A 22,157-nucleotide genomic window follows, 5' to 3' on the forward strand; every position below is an offset into this window, starting at 1 on the left:
TGTGTGTGTGTGTGTGTGTGTGTGTGTGTGTGTGTGTGTGTGTGTGTGTAGAAGTCAGAGGACAACTTGTGGGGAAGTCATTTTTTTTCCTTCTGTTGTTTGGGTCCCAGGGATCAAATTCAGGACCTTGGACTTGGCAGTCAACCAGCACCTTTACCACTGAGATTCCAGCCCAGGGGCTTCTGCCAGGAATGCACCTCCATTTTCATCATTAAGCTTGCTGTTTGGGATGACATGTCTTATTGGTGTCATCAAAACTATCTTCTGCATTTTAAATTTTGTGAAGTATTTGTTTGTAGCCCTGGCTGGACTGCAACTTGCAGTATAGATCAAACAGGCCCAAAAATTATAGGGATCTACCTGCATCTGCCTCTGTGCCAGGATTGAAGTCATGTGCTATTATGCCCAGCTAGTTTTGCTAAGTTGTACTTATATGTAGACATTACATTTTTTTTAATGTATTTTTTTTTTTATTATCTGTACAAACTTTTTTTGGCTTTCACTTTTAGTACATATAGTAGTAGCTGTTTGGGTTTTTGTTTGGAGGACTTAATTTTTTTGTGTGTGCCACAGGATGAACCTTGCCTAGGTTCACCCATCCCCAGAACTGATCTTCTATGTTCAGCTCTATGTTCTTATGGCACACCTAGTCCAGGCAAGTTTTTAAAACACCCTGGCGCTTAGCCACATGCACATTTTGTCCATGTGTTTTACATCGTGATGACTTCATGTAGGAAGTTCTGGCCTCTTAGCAAATGCCAACAAGTTCGGTGCTTCTTTAGAACGTTTATGTAAGTCTCAAATCTTTGCCAAAAGTGTGCAATGAACTCAATTCAGGAAAGGAATCCGACTGAGAGTTAGCAGCCAAAGAGAAAATGTGTGATTGTGGTGGGCATGAGATCAGGATTGCTCAAAAGAAGCTGTCCCAATGTAGAGCCACCCACCCCTCCCTGAGCACACAAGACCACTTGGCAATGCCGTGAGGATGTGTGAACAGATCCAGTGTCATTGCCCTCTGGGCTACCAGCCTGAGGTTGTGTGGACAGACAGGATGACCAAGGCTGAGGCTCCATATGCCCTCAGGTCTTCACAGAGCCAGGATCCCCAGGCAGGCGGCTGTTTGCCACTCTGTCATTAGCAGCCATCCTAGTCACTCCCCATGTCTTCTGTCAGTGTGCTTTGGACTCCTGGCTCAGGGCTAAAGGACTCTGAGCAGCTGTCAGGCTGTGTGCTACACTGCTGCCCTTGTTTGTTACCATGTATGTGGATGCCACAGCATGTGTGTAGAATCCAGGACAAGCTTGTCAGAGTCTTTCCTTCGTGTGGGTCCCAGGAATCAAACTCATGCATGTCATCAGGCTTGACAGCAAGGGCTTTTATCCGCTGAGCCATCTCTCTCTCTCTCTCTTGTTTTTTTGTTTCTGTTTTTCTTCTGAGACAGGGTTTCTCTGTGAGTTCCTGATTGTCCTGGAACTCACTTTGTAGACCAGGCTGGCCTCAAACTCACAGTAATCTGCCCACCTCAGCCTCCTGAGTCCTGGGATTACAGGCATGCACCATGCCTAGCTTGCTTCTGCTTCCTAATAACAGGACCTCATGCTCACTGCAGCCAGGGCCCTGATGGTGCCTTGGTAACAGTGAAGTGGTGCTCTGACTTCCACCTCTGCCTGGAGCCCCTCCCTCTGGGGTTTTAGTTCTGACTGATTGTCTCTTCTTGGGCAGGGCAACCCTGGACATCTTCGACTACATCTACATCGATGCTTTTGGGAAGGGCAAGCAGCTGACTGTGAAGGAGTGTGAGTACCTGATCGGCCAGCATGTGACAGCAGCGCTCTATGGTGTGGTGAACGTGAAGAAAGTGCTGCAGCGCATGGTGGGCAACCTGCTGAGCCTGGGCAAAAGGTGAGGGCACAGCCTCGCTAGTGTACACAGTGGGGCTTCAGCACAGCTCCCACAGTGTGCGTTCTAGTTTCTGGTCTCAGCAAAAGGCTTGTGATGAGCTGGCCTGTGCTAACTGTGACATCAGCTGTGGTTTTGTCCATTCGGAGTAGCTGCCCCTCATGTTTGCAGTGGACCCAACTCTGCTCAAACACTAGATGCATTCTTCAGAAGTCAGAGTGTCTTAGCGCAGCACAGATGGTGTCCTCCATCCAGGTGCTGTGACCTCGGACCTTCCACCCTCCTGTAAGAGAACGGAGTCTGAGGTTAACTCTGCTCCATAGCTCACAGAACTGAGTCATGGGCAATCACTGTAGGTGGTTATCACAGTTGCCTTCCTGATGCCAACCAGGATTCACGTAACAGAATTTGTCTTTAATAGACTGTTTTTAGAACAGTTGTCAGTTGTTGGCACAGTTGAGCAGACTGCTGAGGGGCTAACCTGTCTGCATGCACATGAAGCTGGTCCACTGTCCAGCCCCCCCACACCAGAGCAGACACCTGTTCCCAGTGCTGACCGTAACTGACATCTCTACCGGGGTTGCGCTGCTCCCCTCCCAGCCTCTGCTCTGCTCTTCAGGGTTCTGGATCTGCGCATGCTGCTGCAGTGACTGCTCAGTGAGGGCAGGTGTTAATGTGTACAGGCTTGTGTTCAGTGTGGGTTCTGCCGAGAACTTCGCAGTGCAGGACTGGGGAGTAAGTGTGGGCATCAGAAGCCTTGGAGTCGCCACCAGTTGCTTATAGACTTCATTGGAAGTGCACAGACTGAGGTGAAGTGTCTTATTCTCCTCAGGGAAGGCATTGACCAGTCCTACCAGCTCCTCAGAGACTCCTTGGACCTGTACCTGGCGATGTACCCAGACCAGGTGCAGCTCCTGCTCCTCCAGGCCAGACTCTACTTCCACCTGGGCATCTGGCCAGAGAAGGTAATTATCTTACTTTGATGATCAGCCCTTGCCTTAGAGAGGAAAGCAGTAACTTGGACCAAGGCTGTTACAAGGTCATCCTCCTATTACGGAGGGAGGAAGTTTAGATTTGCTCATTCTCTCAGCCCTAACCCAGTAAGTAAATGTTTTTCTGTCTGTTAAGAAGCATTACTTTTACCACTGGGAATGGCTGTTGGCTTTATGTCTCATCTCTGAGCACTGGACACAAAGCCTGTGTCTGTTCTGCCACTCACCTGGTGCCACCCCATGGTGCCTTCCTAGAGTCATCTGACTCAGCAAGGAGAGGCAAGACAAGTGCCCAGTGCCAGCATTGCTGCAGCTGTCGGACATGGAAAGCCCCGGCTGCGGCCAGCTGAGGCTTCCTACTGTCCCAGTTGAGGGTTCTGGGTTTGCTCATGCCGTAACCCCATGTCTGACAGCAAGTGCTGTGGGGAGGCCACCTGTGGAGCACAGAGATGGCTTTGGGCTCACTGTGTGCAGTTGAGTGTGAGCATGTAATTGTAGCCCATTCCCATCCTGCCCTTGGTCTGATAAGAGGCCATCAGTCTGTTTTGTTTGTTCAGAACAGTCTGCAGAGGGCATTTGATTCCGAGCCTTGGCTGGGATGTTTCCCAGAGTTTAGAGACAGGGAAAGGCTTTCTATAGAAAGTAAATGCTCTGCGGGGTACGGTGGCACATGTCTGTAATCCCAGCACTTGAGGCAGAGGCAGGCAGATTTCTGTGAGCTCGAAGACAGCCTGGTCTACAAAGCCAGTCCAGGACAGCCAAGGCTACACAGAGAAACCCTGTCGGGGGAGGAGGATGGTAAAAATAAATATTCTGCTGGCTGGAATAATGGCTTGACTATTTCTTCCTGCTCTTCTAAAAGACTTAGGGTTCAGTTCCAGCATATACATGGCAACTCTGTACTATCTGTAACTCCAGCTCCAGGGGATCCAGTGATCTCTTCTGGCCTTCTCGTGCACTCAGCACACATACACAATTAAAATTTAATAGATTTTATTTTTAAAAAGAAAATAAATAATCTGTTAAGTGACTATACTGGGTCATCAGTTCATGGCTTTAAAGTTGTATAGTGGGACACAGACGTGGGCAATCCTGATTTTTTAACTTAAGAGAAGACATCATCCTTGGCCAAATAGACATGTGCTCTGGAAGTGTGCACCCTGGGAACTGCCGCCTACTCAGCAGCCCAGGGTTTATTCCTTTGAATTTGTTCAGCCAGTTATGTTTGTTGAGGGATTTCAGGATCATTTGGGAAGGAGAGAGCAGAGGTCTCTTTACTGAGTTGGCCCAGTTGAGTGGCAGGCGTAGTCATGGGAGTGGGGCCTCCTGGGCTTCTGTGCTTGAAATTTGAGGTGCTGCCTTCAGAGTCTACAACTGACAGGCATTGTCTGCTTCGGGGTCTCCTGGGTGTCCCCTCCCAGCATCGATCAGACCAGTTCCCTTTTCTTGTGGCTTGTGTGCCAGGTGGAGCATCTGGACACAGTGTTTTCATTATGGGCCAGGATCCTTCTCTTAGTTCTTGGTGGCCAGCTTAGGAAATCAGCACCCAAGACCATGAGAGAAGTGCTTTGGGGCTCGTGTCATTAGACATGACTGCCCTCCAGAGGAGGTAAAAGGGTGGGCCATCCCAGAGGGCACAGGGGCAGGAGTGCCACCTGAGGAAGGCAGCCTGCCAGAGACCTGGGGGCAAGGGGTACATGAGTGTGGGAGGCTGTGCAGAATGAGAGGAGGGTGATAACAGTCTGTGGGGTATGGGCCTTGTTTGATAAAAAGCGTCTGTTCCCGAGCAGGAAACCTACAGGTTGCCTCGCTTTCTGCTTTCTATTTCATGAAGTCAGGGAGACCTGGGAAGCCTATCCTCTTGGTCACTGTGGCTGTAGTGTGAGAGTAGAGCCAGGTGGCCATGTTGGTAAAAATTCCTGCTTTTGTTGAGAACCTCCTGTCCTCTCAGCTGCCAGTTTCCAGGTGCTGAAAGGCAGGATGTTTCCTCTGCAGTGCTCTGAGCCACTCTTGAGTCAGCAGGTACCTCGCTGAGATCCGCTGTCTCTAAGGAGAAGCCAGTTGCCTTAGTGGCGCTCTTGACCCATCTGGTTTCTCTGCAGTGTGGGAAGCACCCTGCCTCCTTCCCTAGAACAAAAGACTGAGCAGTCCGTATCAGCCCCATTGGGCCTGCCTTTGACTACCACCCCATCTACTCCCTGCCTGCTGACCTCACAGTGTCCACCTTGTGCTGACTGCCCACTACCTCCTACCTTTGCTCTTGTACACTGCCCGAAACTTGAGCTGTCACTCCCAGCCCTCCCCCAGGCCATGTTCTGGCCAGCAGCCTTTCTGTTGCTGTTGCAAGGCCACAAAGTGGCCTTGCCCTTTCTCCTGCTTCTCTACTGCTCTGCCTGCTTCTGGCCACTGGTTCCCAGGCTCCTCTGGTCTCTTGTCTTAAGTTTCCCTGCCAAGCTTTACCTACAGATGCTCTTTAGACTTCCTTTACTGCACTGTCCTAGGGGCTTCCTTTAATGCCTCCTTTACACTTGAATGGGGGAAGGGAAAACATGGCCCACTGGTGGCCCTCCTTGATGGGGCCTTCTTGTCATGTATACGGCAGTGGCAGTCAGGGTCTCAGCAGGATAGACTTGTCCCTGAGTGGCTCCCTGCTGCCTTTGGGATGCTTTTCTAGCCGGGAAGTATGGTTCCCAGGTCTCTGTAGTCCTGCTCCACCTGCCTGCCCTCTGTCCACATCTTTCCTCTGGTGCTCTCCACTGCACTTCTGTTGTGTCTGCTTCACCCATGCTGCATTCCCTCTGCTGACCTCGAAGTTCCATTGCTGCCCCAACCTCCTTCCATACAGGACCAAATTCTCCTAGGACAGGGGATACACTAGTCCCAATTAGCATTCTCTGTGCTCACAGCACTGGTCTTGGCATGTAGCAGCTACCCAGAGAAGTTCCTGTTAGGGAATGGTTGAGTGGCTGTTGTTCTCATGGACATGAGTGGAGGAGACTCCCAGCACCTTACAGAGTTTTTGTCTTGAGACCAGCATGCTACTCTAGAAGTGGTGCTTAAGGCATGGACTGTTTGGTTGGGGAGAAAGTGCCAAGACAGGGTGTGTAGAACCTTTATCAAGGGCTCCTGCCACACCAAACTGCAGCCCCAGCAGACAATGCAGCAGACAGACAAGCAAGGGGAGGCAAGGACTCAGAGGAAGGCTTAGTGGACATGTAGTACTCATACATACAGGTCATCAGACTGGCAGGCTTGGGGCTGCCATCTGTGGGAGGCTGGCTACAGCCTTCTGTACTGCTGCTGTGTGTCCAGAGGAGGAGCCATGTAAGTGAGCAAGAGTGCCTCCTCCCGATCCCTGAGCCTTGGGGGTTTTGTTTTGTTTTTGATCTGGGTGGGACATGGTTTGTTGCTTTTGGTTTTGAGGCAAGAGTATAGTATGTAGCCCACAGTGGTTCTTGGGATCCTGCTTCCCAGTACTGGTGTTAAAGATGTGAGTCACTACATCCAGCCATGGTCTATAGCATTGGTTGGGCACATGATGCCCACTGTCAGCACTGTCCTTTGTGAACACAGAAGGTCAAATCACGTTTCCTTTTCCATGCCCCTTCACCCTCAGTCTCAAAAATCCATGCAAGAAGCCAACACTTCCTGCCTTACAGTGGGGCCACCTTTGTGCCATGCGGAGTTTGTCTGCCTGTGCTGCAGGTCTGTTGGTGACCTCTGAGAAGGAAGGGGACCAGCTCACTGGCCAGCACACACAAGGACAGTCACTGCTTCCCGCAGAGTCCACACAGGCTTGCTGTCAGATGGGATGCTCTGAGCTACAAAGCACAAATGCAGTGAGCATCCCCACCTTAGAGGTCCCCCTTCCCTCCTATACCCCGGAGGTGGGACAGGGATAGGGACTGTCTCCTGGTGGATTTTTGTTGACGCTGTCTTTGAAGTATTTGATATACTGGCACTCTGCCCATTGTTCTGTATATTAAGTTGCATCACAGTAAAATATAGGATGCTTCTATGATACTGCCCTGGCACAATGGTGATTGAGACCATGGGCTGAGGGTCATACTCAGTGCTATATATCTTTGTAACCCTCTGACCTCAGACCAGCACTTAAGCTCATAAGCCAGATTCCTTCTTGGAAATCAGTAGTGGCTGTGCTGCCCCATGCCCAATAGAGACCTCTAGTTAGTTGCCAGCAAATACCAGGAGCCTACTGTATTGCTCTGGAAGGCGAGGTTGGCTTCATGGTAATTGCTAAAGCTGGGTGGATATGCTTGTGTGTGGCCAGAAGTAACTCAGCAGTGAAGCAGCTGGTTGACAGGTTTGGGCCTAGAGTGAAGGTTGCCTGTCACTCTAAGCAGGTGCAACTCAGGGCTTGGCAGACTGGAAGAACAGGCTTGTCAGAGACTAGTGTGTGTGTTCTGGTGTGCTGGTATGTACACACACAAACTTTGCATGAACCTGATTCTTTGAGTGGAAGTGCTGTGTATAGCAGACAGACCATGTGGGGTTGGCCCTGTTCATACTGCCAGCCTCAGCTCTGCAGAGGTGACCACTTACACGCTGCCATCTGGAAGCTTGCTAAGCCTGGCTCCTCCCTCAAGTGACTTAGGAGAGGCTCACCCAGCTTCAAGACAGTTCTGCCAAGGATCTTTTTGCCTTGACTAAGGGGTCTTGGAATTTTCTTCTCTTAAAGGAAGAATGATGGGGTAGAGCGGTTTCTGTACTTCAAAAAAACAAATAAAAAACATAAACAAGTTGGCATTCCCTAGCTCCTATGCTAACCAAGAATGTTTGGTCCTGTAAGAACCCTGGTCCACAGCGGCAGGCTATCGCTGCCGGTCTTTGTCAGGCTAAATGGGTAGGTGTTGATCCCACGCTTCGGAAAAGAAAAGGCCTGGCGAAAATATTATCTCCTAGTCTTTCTGTCTTGTCTTGAAGGTGCTTGACATCCTCCAGCACATCCAGACCCTCGACCCGGGGCAACACGGGGCGGTGGGCTACCTAGTACAGCACACGCTAGAGCACATTGAGCGCAAGAAGGAGGAGGTGGGCGTGGAGGTGAAGCTGCGCTCTGAGGAGAAGCACAGGGATGTCTGCTACTCCATTGGGCTCGTTATGAAGCACAAGAGGTGAGTGCCTGCTCTAGGCCTCCATGGCAGTCCACAGGCTTCCAGGGCCACGGCCACACCGCAGAGGGAAGAGGATCCCCAGAGCCACACCTTGCTACCTCAGGTCATTTCACTCAGCTCCCGCCACAGGCAAGACAGCAAGCTGGACCCGCCCTGCACCATGCTTCTGACTGTGAGGTGTAATGCCTCATGGACTCTGACTGCACTAGGAGTCTGTATGGGTTTGCTGGGCTTGAGCCTAGGGACTGAGCTTGCTAGGCAAGCTCCCTGAGCTGCAGCCCTCCCCCTTCTGCTTGACCCTTGACCCTTCTTCCCCTGCCATCTTTGATCTGGGTTGGCAGGGCTGTCCTGACCTATAGTTCTGCACACGTATGCTCACCAGGCAGAGTTTAAGACCAGAGTGGTGGTGTGGGCTGCTGTCCCACGAGTAGCCTGGGAGCTGTGAGTGACCATCCCCATAGAGTGCCCTTGGCGTGCTCATGCAGCAGGTGGCTCTTGGTCCTCAGCACTACCTCAGTGGCAAAGGAGGTTCTCTGGCCACACAGTCTTCCTTGCTGATGTGGCTGCGCCCCACTCCCTCCGTTATCTGTGAGGATAAGCTGCAGAGCTTTCCCCGCTAGGAACTCTGATGTCTATTCATGTAGTGAACTCTTTTTTCACTTTTATGGGAATTTGTGAACGTGTAAGAGTGGAGAAAAAGGCACATGAGGCAGCTGAAGCTCCCAGTGTCCATGCTTCAGCAGTGAACCACACCCTTTTCCTCTTCTCCTCCTGCTCCTCTTCCTTCCTCCTCCTCCTTGGTTCTGGACTAATGAAGCTGATGTTGTACCCATTTACCCTAATCTTCTGTAGAGGGAGATTGGGAGGACTCCACTCCTCTCATTTCCCTGCATCTTACCAAAGGCAGTAAGCAATTCCCTAGCCTCCTTCCAAGGCTGGGTGGATCAGAATTTTTTTGCATAGTAGTTTGCTTAGGGTCTTTTGTTATCTTGGATTTAGTGTCTTCTGATTCCTTCCTTCATGGATCTCAAATCACACAGATATTTAGTTAGATGTGCTCTGGGGTCCACTTTACTCAAAATATTTTTTTTCCTTAAACTAGGCATGGTAGCATCCATCTTTAATCCAGTGTTCAGGGGCCAGAGGCAGGCTGATCTCTGAGTTGGAGGCCAGCCTGATCTACATAGTTCTGGGCCAGTCAGAGCTACATAATGGGAACCTGTCTAGAAAAAGCAAACAACAACAACAAAAAAGGTTATCCTTTTGTAAGTAAAGTGCTTTGTTGACAGTAAGAGGGTTTATAAAGAGGAACAGGGTATACTGAAAAATGACTTGACATTAGGTAAAAGCAGGTACTGAACAAAGGCATGAAAAAACCCTAGCCAGGCTGTCCTGATTCCACTGTGGCTCTGAGGCTCCCATGGAACTCACTCTCTGTCTGTCCCTGCCCCACAGGTATGGCTACAACTGTGTGATATATGGCTGGGACCCCACCTGCATGATGGGGCACGAGTGGATCCGAAACATGAACGTGCACAGTCTGCCGCATGGCCACCATCAGCCCTTCTACAACGTGCTGGTGGAGGATGGCTCCTGCAGATATGCAGCCCAAGGTAAGGCACTAGCTGGACCTCCACCGGCCCCTGGCTGACCATGCTGTGGGCAAAGCTCACCAGTGTGTTTACGAGTGGCAGCTGTCCACAGCTAGTCACAGCTAATTCTTGTTCTGCTGCTGACTCCTCAGCTTGCTCAGTGTCCACAGCAGCCAGACTCCTGGCTTCCCTGTCTCCCAGGCCTGGCCCAAAGTCGCCCTCTTGTGGCCGCAGGTGGAAACTGCACTCCCAGCACAGGCCGTGCTGTTTGCTGACCCAGGAAGTCTTGAGCCTGGGTGGGAGAGATGGAGCTGAAGAATCAGAGCAAAGACTTCAGTGTGAGCCTGCCTTCTCTTGTTCGTGTCCCTTCTTACTTCCATTTTTGTTTAATACACCCGGCCAGGAAGGTGCTCAGTGATTCTATTAATAAGAGGGAACTTGAATATTGACATGATGGACAGGTGGGGTCTTGTGGGTACTAAGTCTGTTTGGGACCCAGGCTCTCCATTTCACACATGCAAAGCCTGGAGCACGTAGAGGTCATCTCTGCTTTATCCACCCAGAAGGATGTGAAGCCAGGAGCCTGCTAATGGACTCTGACCTGATATCAGGCTTGCTCTAGCTGCTCTAAAAATACTGAAGGCATAGGTAAAAATAATCAGGCATAGTGGCACACACCTGTAATCACACTGAGGAGTCAGAGGCAGGCAAATCTCTGAGTTTGAGGCTAGGCTGGTCTAAAGAGTGAGTCCAGGTCAGCCTATTACACAGAGAAACCTTGTCTGGAAAAAAACAAACCAAACCAAAACTCAAGGGCTGAAGTATCAAGGTTTCAGAAGGCAGGAATAGTTCCCACAGGAGTGATCGCAACCCATCTGAGGCAAGGAGGACCCCTGCGGTACGTCTGTAGGGACCTCACTAACATGGGTTCCTGGGTAAGGAAAAGTGGTCACCATGCTCCTAGAATGTTCTGGGGGCTTCCACAGCACAGTCTTCAGCCTTTGAAGCTGAGTCCAGTGAAAACCGAAGCTCTCCACTGCTGAAAGCTAGTTTTTTAAAAATGGCCCAGGGCTTTGCTAGGGGATGGGTGAGGGAGACTTTCTGTCATCGGCTGCGGCTGCGGCTTTGGCTGTGGCTGTGGCCGTGGCTGCAGCTGTGGCAGTACCAGGTACAGCAGTTGTTCACCCTGTACGGAGCAGTATGAACATCTTTAAATAGGGTATTGAGTTTTCTAGAAACAGCCCTTTAGTTTTGGTTCCTTTGCTTGATGCCCTTTGTAAAACGAGCAGTCAGCTTTTGGTGTTGTGAGTAGGCCCTGCTGAAGCCAGTAGTTTGCAGTCACAGTGCCAGACAACTGAAAGAACAAACAAACTGTGTGGCCCATTGACCCAGTGAGATGGAAAGTGGCTGCGGTTATCTTGGCTTTTGCTGGTTTCCGCTGGCCCTCCTGTTGGCCACAGGACCATGGTGTCTCCAGAAGGCTGCTGTTGATGGTTGTGGGTGCAAGGGGAGCAAAGGGTTCCTCTGCAGCCACACACACATGCATTCACGCTCCTTCCTGGACAAACCCCTGTCTCGAGTACCTTGTGAAGGGTTTATTTATGTGCTGGACTTCCAGCCTGGGCTCTCTGCTCCACGGTCTTAGCTGTCTCCCAAACGTTCTTTCCCCCGAACTGGAGCTCACCATGCCTGCTCATGTAGGCGCACTCCATGCACTTCAGTCACTGCCAGTTGGTTCCTCGTGTGTGGAGAGGTGGGCTTTCTGCCAGCCTGTGAAGGAGCGCGATGGGATCCTGCCTGGTGGTGCGCTAGAGCTGCAGCAGCACACCTGAGCCACACGGCTAACAGCTCCTGTTCCATCAGCATTCTCACTTGCCCAGTTGTCACAGGACAGCCCTCTGCAGCTTGACAGGCTCCAGCCATGAAGTTCCGCTGTGATTTACTCCCTTTGTGAAGCCTTTCCCTCAAGGAAACCTTCTCACTAGCCATCCTGCTCCCCTGCGCCAGGACTTGGATTTGGGTTTTTGTTTTGTTTGTTGGTTGGTTGGATTTTGTTGTTCTGTTTTGTTTTGTTTTGCTCACTGTCTCTTTTCCTATGCTCTATCTGTGACCCAGCAGTGAAGTCTGAGGTCTGACTACATGGGCATAGCTACCCACCAGGCCACCCCACCCCAGGTGATGCTGAGTTCAACTAGAAGTCACCCTGCTTCTGACTTCTCTAGTTAGCAGTCAGTCCATGGGGTCACACTGCGTCCTGTGAATGTCGCTCCGCAGAGACCTGTACACTGCAGGAGCACTGCAGCTTGAGGAGTGTCTGCTGCGCCTGCCCAGTGACATGAAGATGCTGTTTCCCGATGCCTCCTCCCCTCTCCCGCTCCCTGCCAGAGTCTTGATTCTTACTCCAATGTGTTTTGGTCTCTGGGGACAGTTTGATGCTCACAGCCCATTGCCATAGGATAGAGGCTTTGACAAGCTAGATTTTTAATTTTCTGAGAAAAGTTATTGTCAGAGTGTGTGAGTGTGTATGTGTGTGTGTGAGTGTGAGTGTGCGCCGTGAGCAGGGGATATACATGTTCCAGGGCATGTGCTGGAGGTCAGAGACAGCTCTGGAGTTGATTCTCTCCTCCCTTTATGTAGGAGGCAGGGATTGAGCTTGGGTCCCCAGGTTTGTGCAGCACATGCTTTTACCCACTGAGCCAGCTCAAAAGCCTGAGAAGCTACGTTTTTGTTTTGGTTTGGTTTTGGTTATGGTTTTTCCAAGACAGGGTTTTTCTTTGTAGTCTTGGCTGTCCTGGACTCGCTTTGCAGACCAGTCTGACCTCGAACTCACAAAGATCCACCTGCCTCTGCCCCCTGGGTCCTGGGGTTAAAGGAGTGCACTACCACGCTCAGCTGAAGCTACGTTTTTTAAGAGACTTCATTTGGCTTTTAGTTATATGTGTGTCTGTGTGGGTATATGCATCTGAATACAACGCCTACAGAGGCCAGAGGCATTGGGTCCTCAGGAGCTGGAGTGATGGCTGAGCCGTCCACACAGGTGTTGGAACCCGACTTGAGTCCTCTTGAGCAGGTGCTTATACCTGCTGGTTGTCTCAGAGGCCACGAGCTGTGTTTTTAAACTACACAGGTCACTCTTCAAACATTTCTGGGATGACTTATTGTCTGTGTTGTTTGTTTTACTTCTTTTGATTGAGTTGTCAGTGATCCCAGTTCCCTGAGAAAAGGCCGTTAGCAATGTCACCACAGGGCACTTTAAGCTTCTGTGTCTTCTTTGAACTTGTTACAATTCCTCAGTCTTGTGTGTGACTCCCTGCTCCCACTAGGGGGAGCACGTCACAGCACTTGGCTCCTGTCCCTTATTTCACGGCTGCTGCAGAGGTGCCATGGGAGGTGTGTGCCGGGAATGCTCCTCTCAGAAGGTCAGGGGTATTTTGTTGGTTAAGAAAAGGCTCTTGGTGTCGTTTTGAGCATTGGAGCCCTAGTGGGTGGCAGTGCGCCTTCCATAACTTTCATCACCTCCTACGCTGCCCTTTCCACCCCAGCCCCACACAGTCTGCTCTTGCTGACATGTATGGTGCCAGGGTGAGGATCTCTGCAGTAGGGGTGAGGGGTATAAAGTGACGTTCGATCATTTTGGGGGACCATTTGGCCTCCTCTTGTTAGATTCTATTTGGTGAGGTGGGCATGGACTGTCGCGTGCGTAAAGAGATAAGAGTACAACTTGTGGGAGTTAGTTCTCTCCAACTCCTGGTTCCTGGGGTCAAATTGAGGTCTTCAGGTTGGTGACAAGTGTCTTTACCCACTGAGCCATTTAAATGGCCTGGCATTGTCTTTTTAGTGGTAAAGCCCCTAAGCATTCGCTCTTTTTGGTGGTTCCTCCCACGACCCCTTAGCTAGAGACACATCCACACTTAGTACCAGGAGGTCTGTGGTCTCTGTTGAAACAGTGCAATAGAAATCTCTAGAATGTTGGGTAGCAGGTTAACATGATGGAAATAAATACTTAGTGTGCATCTGATATAGATAGCAACAGAAATGAACAACAAACCAAGAGTAAAAGGACACCTTGTGCCATTGTCCCTCCAAGAGGGAGGTGCTGGACCAGCATCCACAGAGGACTAAAGGTGGTGCTTCTGATTGTATTTCCATGGAGCTACATGATCTGAATCTGAAGAAGCTACAGATTCAGTGTTAATAAGCAATCACATTCCTCTGAGAGCTGCATTGTTTGTGATCCTTAGAGTTATTATCTCAGAGGCTTACAGGTGACAAATGCTCCCTCCAGATGCACAGGCACTGGCTCCTTCATTCTCTTCTCTCCTGTGAGAAGCTTGTTCAGTCTCTGTGCTTGGGGTACACAGCTGTGATCCCCACACTTGGAAGGCAGAAGGAACATTAGTTTGGAGCCAGCCTGGGCAACTTACTTTCAAAGTAAACATAAAATCTAGCTGGGAGTACAGCTTGAGTGTAGAGCCCTCACCCAGCATGCACAAGACCCTGAGCTTGGTTCCCCAGTGCCGCAGAATAGACTCTGTTTTATGTTCTGCTCTGTCGCTCCACATCAGGCCAGGGCACTGAGTGTGGCAGGAGGTGGGCCCAGGTAGCCCAGAGCGTGTACTGTTAGCTCCCAGGTTTCCACCTGCTATTCTTGCCTGGGCTTCCCAGAGCAGCCTCTTGTTAAAGCCATGTTCAGAAGCCTGCAGTAGCTGCCTGGCCATGTTGTTCCAACAGAGCTCTTTACCCCTCCCCCAGGCATGCAGAGACCACTGTTTAGCACCTAGGGAGAGAGCAGTGGTCAGGGCTGCACAGGTACAGGAGTTCTGTAGAGCAGGTCTCACCGAGCAGGACCCCTGAGCCCCCGCTTTATCCAGAGCAGCTCCCAGGTGTAACCACCAGAAATTCCTTCAGACTTTGGGGGATAAGCAGCTTCCCTCGAACCCTACTACATTAGACAAACGAGGCTCAAGGCTGGATCAGATTCCCCCTAACTGTCCTTCTGCAGTGAAATGCTCCCTGAGTGCAAGGACCTTCCTCCCTTTGAGTCCAAGGCTCTCTGCTCCTGGTGTTTTCTGTGGGGCATGAGGCCTCTGCAGTGGTCTGCTGTGGTCTGAGCCCCAGGAGAACACACTAGGCCACACACACAGGCTCGGTGTTGGGCAGTGCAGCAGTGGTATTGTGAACAATCCCTGGAGGGGGCTTTCGTTTGACTTTTATGTTTCTCCATTTGTCCCCGTTACAGCCCTTAAAAGTGTAAGACATGAAGAGACTGACATTGTCTGTATCCGCTGTTTGCCAGAGGGCAGGTGGGTGGGCAGGCTGGCTGGTGTGTAGACAGCCGAGCCCTCCCATGCACATACATGTTCCCCTTTAGCTGTACACTGTCTGGGTCTGACCTGGCCAGAGCCCTTGGGCAGCCCTTCCACATGAGGTGGGACCAAGATGGCACTGCACTGTGAGGCTGTCACGGGGCCTAGGCAGAGTAAGCTCCAGATTCAAAATTGCCCTGCTGCCTACAGTTGCAAGGCTTCCTGGTGTTTTCTCGGGAGGATGCTTTCACTGACGAAGTGCCCTCCCTCCTGGTGCACAATCAGGCCCTTGCCTCCACACTAGGTGTGTCAGGGTGCTGATGATTTCCCAACAGTGTCACTTCTCACAGGGCATGTCCTGACCCATGCTCAAGATGCTACCCCAACAGTCCAGACCCTCCAGAAACAGGTGGTTGGCCACAGTGTCTGCCTCTCAGGAGACAAGTGTTAGGGACAGTTCTGGCTCTAGGAGAGCCTCTTGGTGTCTGGGGCCTTCCTGTTTGTTGCCGTGGCAAGCCTTGCTCAGGACCCCACTTAACGTAACTTTAGAGCGGGGCTGTGCCTGTGCCCCAGCCTGGGACAAGTCATGGGATTCTGTGTAGTCAGCGCCTCTCTTGGTGGGTCTTTCACAGCAATAAGCTTGTCTGGTCCCCTGTCTTACATGGCTGAGCCATGAAGAAGGGCTTTGGTCTTTTTGTGTAGCACCTGGAAAATTTGTTCTCCACTGTAAACGTCTGTGTTCTGTCCCTTTCTCCAGTGCCAAAGCCACGATCAGGAAGGAGGCAGCCAGGCTCTTCTAGGGACCAAGCAGGGTGTGGATGCAGCTGCAGCCACCAGCTCAGCCAGAGGTGTGGCCCAAGTGAAGGAGATCTGGTGGAGAAGGGTGGCTGTGTGGCAGGGGCTCCTCTGTGGACAGGCGTGGCGGGTTTGAGACTTACAACCAAGTGATGGGGTGGTTTTGACACTTGGCCACTGGCAGAATGTACAGGTGAGAATTGTCTACCCAGCTCCAGCTGTTTGCTAAGCCAGACGACAGGTGCAGAGAGTACCCCAGAGGCACCATGGAGAGTGTTGAAATCAAACATGCCTCTCAGAGAATAGGAAGATATGTCTTCTGGGCAGAGCCACAGGGAAGGGATTTGTGTTACCATTCCTGCCCACCCCCAGTGGCCACCTCTGCCATTTTCTCTTGAGTCCCTGTAATAACAAACCATCTCTGGCGGTAACTTTTGCTCTGTTTCAAAAGCAGGGTGGCAGGAGGGTTTCAGCAGAGAGCCACTGCAGAAACCGAAATGCTAACAGCATTGTTCCGTCCCTCTTTGTCAACAGAAAACCTGGAATACAACGTGGAGCCTCAGGAAATCTCGCACCCGGATGTGGGACGCTACTTCTCAGAGTTCACAGGCACACACTACATCCCAAATGCAGAGCTGGAGATCCGGTACCCCGAGGACCTGGAGTTTGTGTACGAGACAGTGCAGAACATTTACAGTGCAAAGGAGGACACAGCCGAGTAGACTCAGGGGATGTTACATCTTTGCTGCTTCTGCTGCTACCTTCTAGGGGAACAGGATTCCTGAAGGACATGTGCTGGTCCCCCTGGAGTCCGCACAGGACAGCCACTTCACCAGCAGCCCTGGCTGCCTCCCCAGTTTAGATGGTGTGTGCTCCTCCGGCCACAGAGACAGCGTTGCTCTCCGCTACACTAGTGAATCAGTTGAAAGGCACCGTGTCCAGTGGCATGGCTCGTCTGCTTGTCCCGTGGTGACAGTGTGTGACATTCTGTCTTCATGAGGTCTCACCGTCCACACTGCTCTTTCATCCCCTTCCTATCCCTGTCTCCATCTACACTGTGTCGTCGTTTCTCCGGCTGGGCAGACGGGGTCCATGTTTCCTGCTCCCTGGCACATGGGCGTGCCCTGAGTCAGGACTGCCTGCCCCTTTCCTTGAGTTTGGTTGTACTCAGATAAAGGCGTAGGGATGGGAGTCAGAATGATTAGAATTATTATTTTACTTTTTGCTAATACATGAAACACAGACTTCAAGTGTCCCCCCCCCCTTTTTTTTTTTAACTTAAATTGGACACTGACAGCTTCTCCCTTCTCTCCCGCTGGGTCTGTGCCCACTTGTGCCCGTCGTGAGCTTCTGTCATGTTACATTGGTTCTCTGAGCAGATGCACAGTAATGGCCTTTCTGAGTGCTGTTCTCCACATTCATCAGCTGCTCCTTTAGGAAGACTGCTCCTTGTTTAGCCTTAGGAATCCACTCCAGTGTCATGAGTGGATCCTAAGTTATGGTCTGTTTCAGTAGTGAGGCCTGAAGATGAAAATTGCCCTTAAAACTTGTACCTCCTGGTCCCCAAAAACTTCTCGTCAGGAGAATTAACTGAAAAAGCCTAGCCAGGGGAAACAGGTTTCATGCCCTTGTCACTCCTTAGAGTCACATCCAGACCCTCCATTTTGAGAGTGTTGGGCTTGTGAGAAAAGGCATGCATGCTTTGGGCTTCGGGCTGCCAGTCTTAAGGCTCCAGGACGCTGGCTCCAGAATGAGGCCTAGCCTCGGGTCATCCCTGGCTTCTTTCTGCCTGATGCTGTGAGTGTGAAGGGACTGAGCCTTTAGCAGGTCCCAGTGGGTGCCACCTGGTTCTCAGGTGAGCTCTCCTGTAGGAACTCACCCAGTGGGCTGACAGCACTTTCGCCCTGCGTTTAGAATGATGTTGCCCTAGAGAATGGGGCCCCAGAGGGCTGCCTGCCATGCGCGCCTGCCTACCTTCTGCATGTGCATCCTCACGCCACTTGAGATGACCACTCCCTCCTCGACTGCCCTCCACCACCCCAGGATGGCTGAGGGAGACCCTTAGGCAATCTCCAGAAGGCTGAGAAGCCCGAGGCTCTTGCAGCAGCTGAGAGGCTCTTTCTTGTCCTGTCTGTGCCTCACCCATCAGAGCCACTCAGCGGCTTTGCACTCGAATTTGGGATTTGACCACTCAGAGCATCTGCCTGAGGTTGGGGGATTTTATTTACACCTACTCACTGAAAGGAGAAAATCAACCCACAAGGATTCACACCCTTGCATCCCAGTACTAAGCCACAGAGCATGCTGGGAGTTTCATTGCTGGGCTTCTGCTTTGATTTCCTTTTTTCCATAGAGAAATGTCAAAGCTGAGAAAGATGGCTTTCCTCCCTGACCTGACTGTAAATATGTACCTAGACTGTTTTTAAATGTGTTTCTTCACGAAGGCTTCGTTTGGCTGAGGGAGCCTGTATCACCTGTGTAAGTTGGTATTTGGGCACTTTATATTTTTCTAAAAATGTGTTTTGGATCCTGTACTCTAATAAATCATAAGTTTCTTTTTAAAAAATTTTCCAAAAGTTTTCTCCATTTTAAAAAACCCTGTTATAAAAAGTAGAACTTTCAGAATGTTAAATTTGCTAAAGATTTGATTATAGCAACTTCTAACGAATGCCAAGGTTTTGGGTTTTTTTGTTTTATTTTGTTTTTTGGGTTTTTTTTGTTTTTTTTTGTTTTTTTCTTTTTGTACAACAATTAATAAATGAACTTACCAAGAGAAACCACACCAGTGGCCTGCCCACTTTCATTCAGTATCAAGACAGGAGAAAGCAGGGTCTCTCCTGATTGAGGTTAAAAAAAGAAAAATAGCCAAGCCTAGTTTTCTTTTAACATTTGCCGAGTGTCTTGCTGAGTGTAGACTTTCTGGACCCTGGTGACGGCTGGAAGAAGTGGCCAGCTGTCAGGGGAGCACTGCTGTTGTCTACCAGCTGAGAACTGCTCTTCGAGGAGGGAAAAGCAGGACGGCAGTGTCTGTTGGCGTGCCAGCTGCGCTGCACTCTACTCCGGGACGTCGTGCTGGAAACACGGGTGGGTCTGCTCAGAGTAAGACCTCTGCTCGCCTGCAGCTTGCTAGACAGAGAGGCCAGACATGTCTTCCTCAGTAGGACCACGAGCTTGCCCAGCGCACACCCACACACTCCTGTATAGCACCCCAGTTCCAGTTTCTGCGGCTATCCTCAGAAGTGGGCTCAGAGGGAGCTGAGATGTCCAAGGCTAGCCCGTCCCTGTCACCTCAGTTTGCCAGGACCTTGTTTTCTAGCTCGGGGTGCCATTGTGGACTCAGTCATGTGTGTCAGCAGCTGCTTATGCTCTCATTTGGAAGTGTTTCCTTCTTACAGTAGATGGAGGCGGGCCAGCGGCAGGTAACTCTCCTATAAAGACGGGCCGTTTCTTAGCTTTAGTCCTAACTGGAAGTGGAGGCAATTGGATGACCTGACCGGAGACTACATTTACAAGCATCTGCTCTGTCTACATCCAGATGTAGCCCATGCTGTCCTTGTCTACCTGGCCTTGTTTGGACCGAACGAAAGAACATGTATGGAGGCAGACTTGAGACACGGGCTCTTTATTGGAGAATGCTGATGGCTGTCGTGGCAGTGCTGGCTTATGGAAGGTAATGGCTTAAATGGTCCCCTGGCCATGTGCTAAGCAGAGCCAGATCACCAAATGCCTCACCTGCGCTGGTGACATCTTTTGTTTGTCTTTCAATTCCAAAGGTGTGTGTGATGACCCCACTCCCTCAAGGCCGCTTGGAGGCAGGCTGCTGCTCTACTAGGCCTTGGTTTGGATAGAGCTCTGCTGTGTAAATGTAGGCTGGGCTGTCTGTGTAGGTGGGTGAAAGAGAAAACCACAACTGAACCCAGCCCTTCACAGCCATGCCATGGACATAACTACCTCACTGCACTGCTCCCCCTTCCTTGCGTTCTGAGTGTCCCAAAGCCTTGGGGTTCGAGAACGTTCCCTTCCATGGATAAAAATTCTGTGTAATTAGAGCATCAGTGTGCGGCAGCCACTTAGTGACAATTGTACCAAGTCAATGCTGCTTCTGAAATAAATAGACCGAAAAATACTGAGCCTCAAGCACCATGGAACTTTTGTGCTCTGGGATTGCTGGGGATGGGGGTGGGCTGGCAGGCTTAGGGAGGTGCCTGCCAAGGGTCCCCTGGGGCTTTTCTCCATCTAGTCTGGAGAGAAAAGGGTGGGGCACCCTTATGGAGGTCTAGAGGTTTCCATGAATAGCTCAGGACCGGCTTACTGCAGCCACTCATACTGCATGTGAGGTTGCCAGTTCCCTAGCCTTGTGCCATCAGGACACAGTCCTGGTCAGACACTGGGAGGTTAGGAAGGGTCTCTGAGACGGCCCCTGCTAGGCACCCATCACTAGCCAGGACCTGTGTCCTGGCTGGGCAGGTGGCTCAGGTGGTACTGTTTGCCATGCAAGCCTCCCTAGGCTCCCAGGCTTAGAGCTGGGTTTGGTGGCAACTGTGATAGATTCCAGGAGCACATGGCTGGCTGGCCTAGTTGAACTGGTGAGTTCCAAGCCATTTCAAAGGAGCTGGACAGCCTTACTAAGGATGACAGCTTAGGCAACCCTAACCCCAGAGGAGCCTCGGAGACACCTCCTTGGAGGGACATAAAAGACCAGAGGACACTATGGTTTCCATGTGTCCACACCCAGAGTCCTTCCTCGTCCCTGTGACCCACACAGTTCTCCACCAGCCATGGGGACTACAAACTGTGAAATAGAGAGCGGGGACTCAGCAACCAAGTCCCACTGGGTGAATGAAACAGGGCCAAGTCAACTGCAGCCAGAGCACACAAACCACCGCTCTTCAGAAGCAGCGGAGGCCTTATATAACCTAGCACTGCTCTTGGTCCCCAACACTGCTCGCCACGTCCACCTAGAGGTCCTCCAGCCTGCCCCTCCCGATCACATCAGGAGTGATGTGCCACTTGCTGCCAGCTTGGGGGCCACACCAGTCCTCAATCCTTTGGTTTTTAACATGCTTCTGAGTAACCCCCTGAGATCTCTAGTTGGTTACCAAATAACCTACATAAATGGTACCAGAGTTGTCTTCCAGAATGTTCCCAGCGTGCATAGGAACACTTCAGATACGTTTCCCGAGCCATCGCAGCTTGGAGATTTTCTTGTCTCTCTTCCTGGCTGAATGTGCGCTGTCGTAGCTATATCCCACACTTCCTTTATCTGCTCCTCTGTCGGTAAACCCCACGCTGGTTCCCTGTCACGGCGCAGAGCACAAAGCACCGCAACTCTAGCACATAACATGATGCCACCACCCTCTCCAGCCCCTTTCCTCATGATGGTACCCCCTGCCCCCTCCTCAGCCCTGACCGCTGCCCTCTGTTACCACGGATCTGTCTCCTGTGGACACTCGTGTCTGTGGAATGTTGGCCATGAGGTCTTCTGTGTCCGGCCTCTTTGACGCAGCATCAGGTCACCATCATAGCTGGGAAGGGGCAGCATCTGTGACAGGCAGCACTGTTCTTCCACGAGGGCATTGATGGACATTTGTTCCTGCCTCAGCCGTTGGGACCAGCATACCATGAGGCCCTGTGAAACTTCCACATCCTGGCACAGCCACGACCTCTATGTCAGAAATGGTTCTCGCTGGCCTTGAGAACATCTTACCTGCCGAGGCCAATGCTGTCCCAGCGGGAATGCAACCTGTCTTCGAGTGCCAAGGACAACAGCTGATGTCTGTCTTGAAAAATTAAGGACCACCCGAGTGCTCACCGCTAAAGGCATTTGCCACCAGCCCTGGAGACCTGAGTTTTACCTGGATGCACATGGTGGAAGGAGAGAGCTCCCACAGATCATCCTCTGACCTACACACATACAGACATATACACTCACACATGCATATACACACATACTCAATCTCTCAAACATACATGCACACATATACATACGCATGTGTACAAAATGCATGAATACATAAATATATAAGTAAACAGATGAGTATACTTGAAAATGCGTCTCAAAAAAATTTTTTTTAATGTAAATGTGGCTGGGGTGGAGCCCAGTCACAGAGCGTGCACTCAGCATGCAGAAGGTCTCCAAACTCTACAAAGCAAACACCGAAAACAGTATAACCTAGACCCGATCCCCAAGTCACTTTGCTTCCCCGACCTCCACACCCACAAGCATTTCTTCTGTTCCCTTTTGATCTCTCAGTGCTGTGCACTATCCTGATGCATTTGAAACCAGCTGACACTTCTGCCTGACTGCTGGCCGGCATCTGGGGAGACTCAGGACACCTTCCTGGCAGCACTCATCACCCCTGCAGAAATTCAGTGCTGAAGAGGTGGTCCCACCCTTCTGCAGTGCCCTCTGGCTGGTAGCTGGAGTCAGCATCCTGG

The 22,157-nt window shown here is 51.0% G+C and overlaps 1 protein-coding gene across 2 annotated transcripts in view; it reads left to right on the plus strand.

Moving 5' to 3' along the window:
- Fbxo21 (F-box protein 21) overlaps positions 1-19,847 on the plus strand; it is a 36,694-nt gene extending 16,847 nt beyond the window's left edge. The window contains exons 8-12 of one of the 2 annotated variants that reach the window (XM_055606024.1): positions 1,723-1,902; positions 2,732-2,864; positions 7,815-8,026; positions 9,482-9,639; positions 16,254-19,847. In XM_055606024.1, the coding sequence (XP_055461999.1) occupies positions 1,723-1,902; positions 2,732-2,864; positions 7,815-8,026; positions 9,482-9,639; positions 16,254-16,441 (871 nt within the window). In that variant the 3' untranslated portion in view covers positions 16,442-19,847. The remainder of the gene's footprint in view (positions 1-1,722; positions 1,903-2,731; positions 2,865-7,814; positions 8,027-9,481; positions 9,640-16,253) is intronic. The other variant, XM_055606025.1, reaches the window with a different exon arrangement.
- The last annotated feature ends 2,310 nt before the right edge of the window (positions 19,848-22,157 follow it).

The sequence above is a fragment of the Psammomys obesus genome, unplaced genomic scaffold (genome assembly GCF_907164565.1).
Source record: "Psammomys obesus unplaced genomic scaffold, mPsaObe1.curated_primary_1811, whole genome shotgun sequence".
NCBI lineage: Eukaryota > Metazoa > Chordata > Mammalia > Rodentia > Muridae > Psammomys > Psammomys obesus.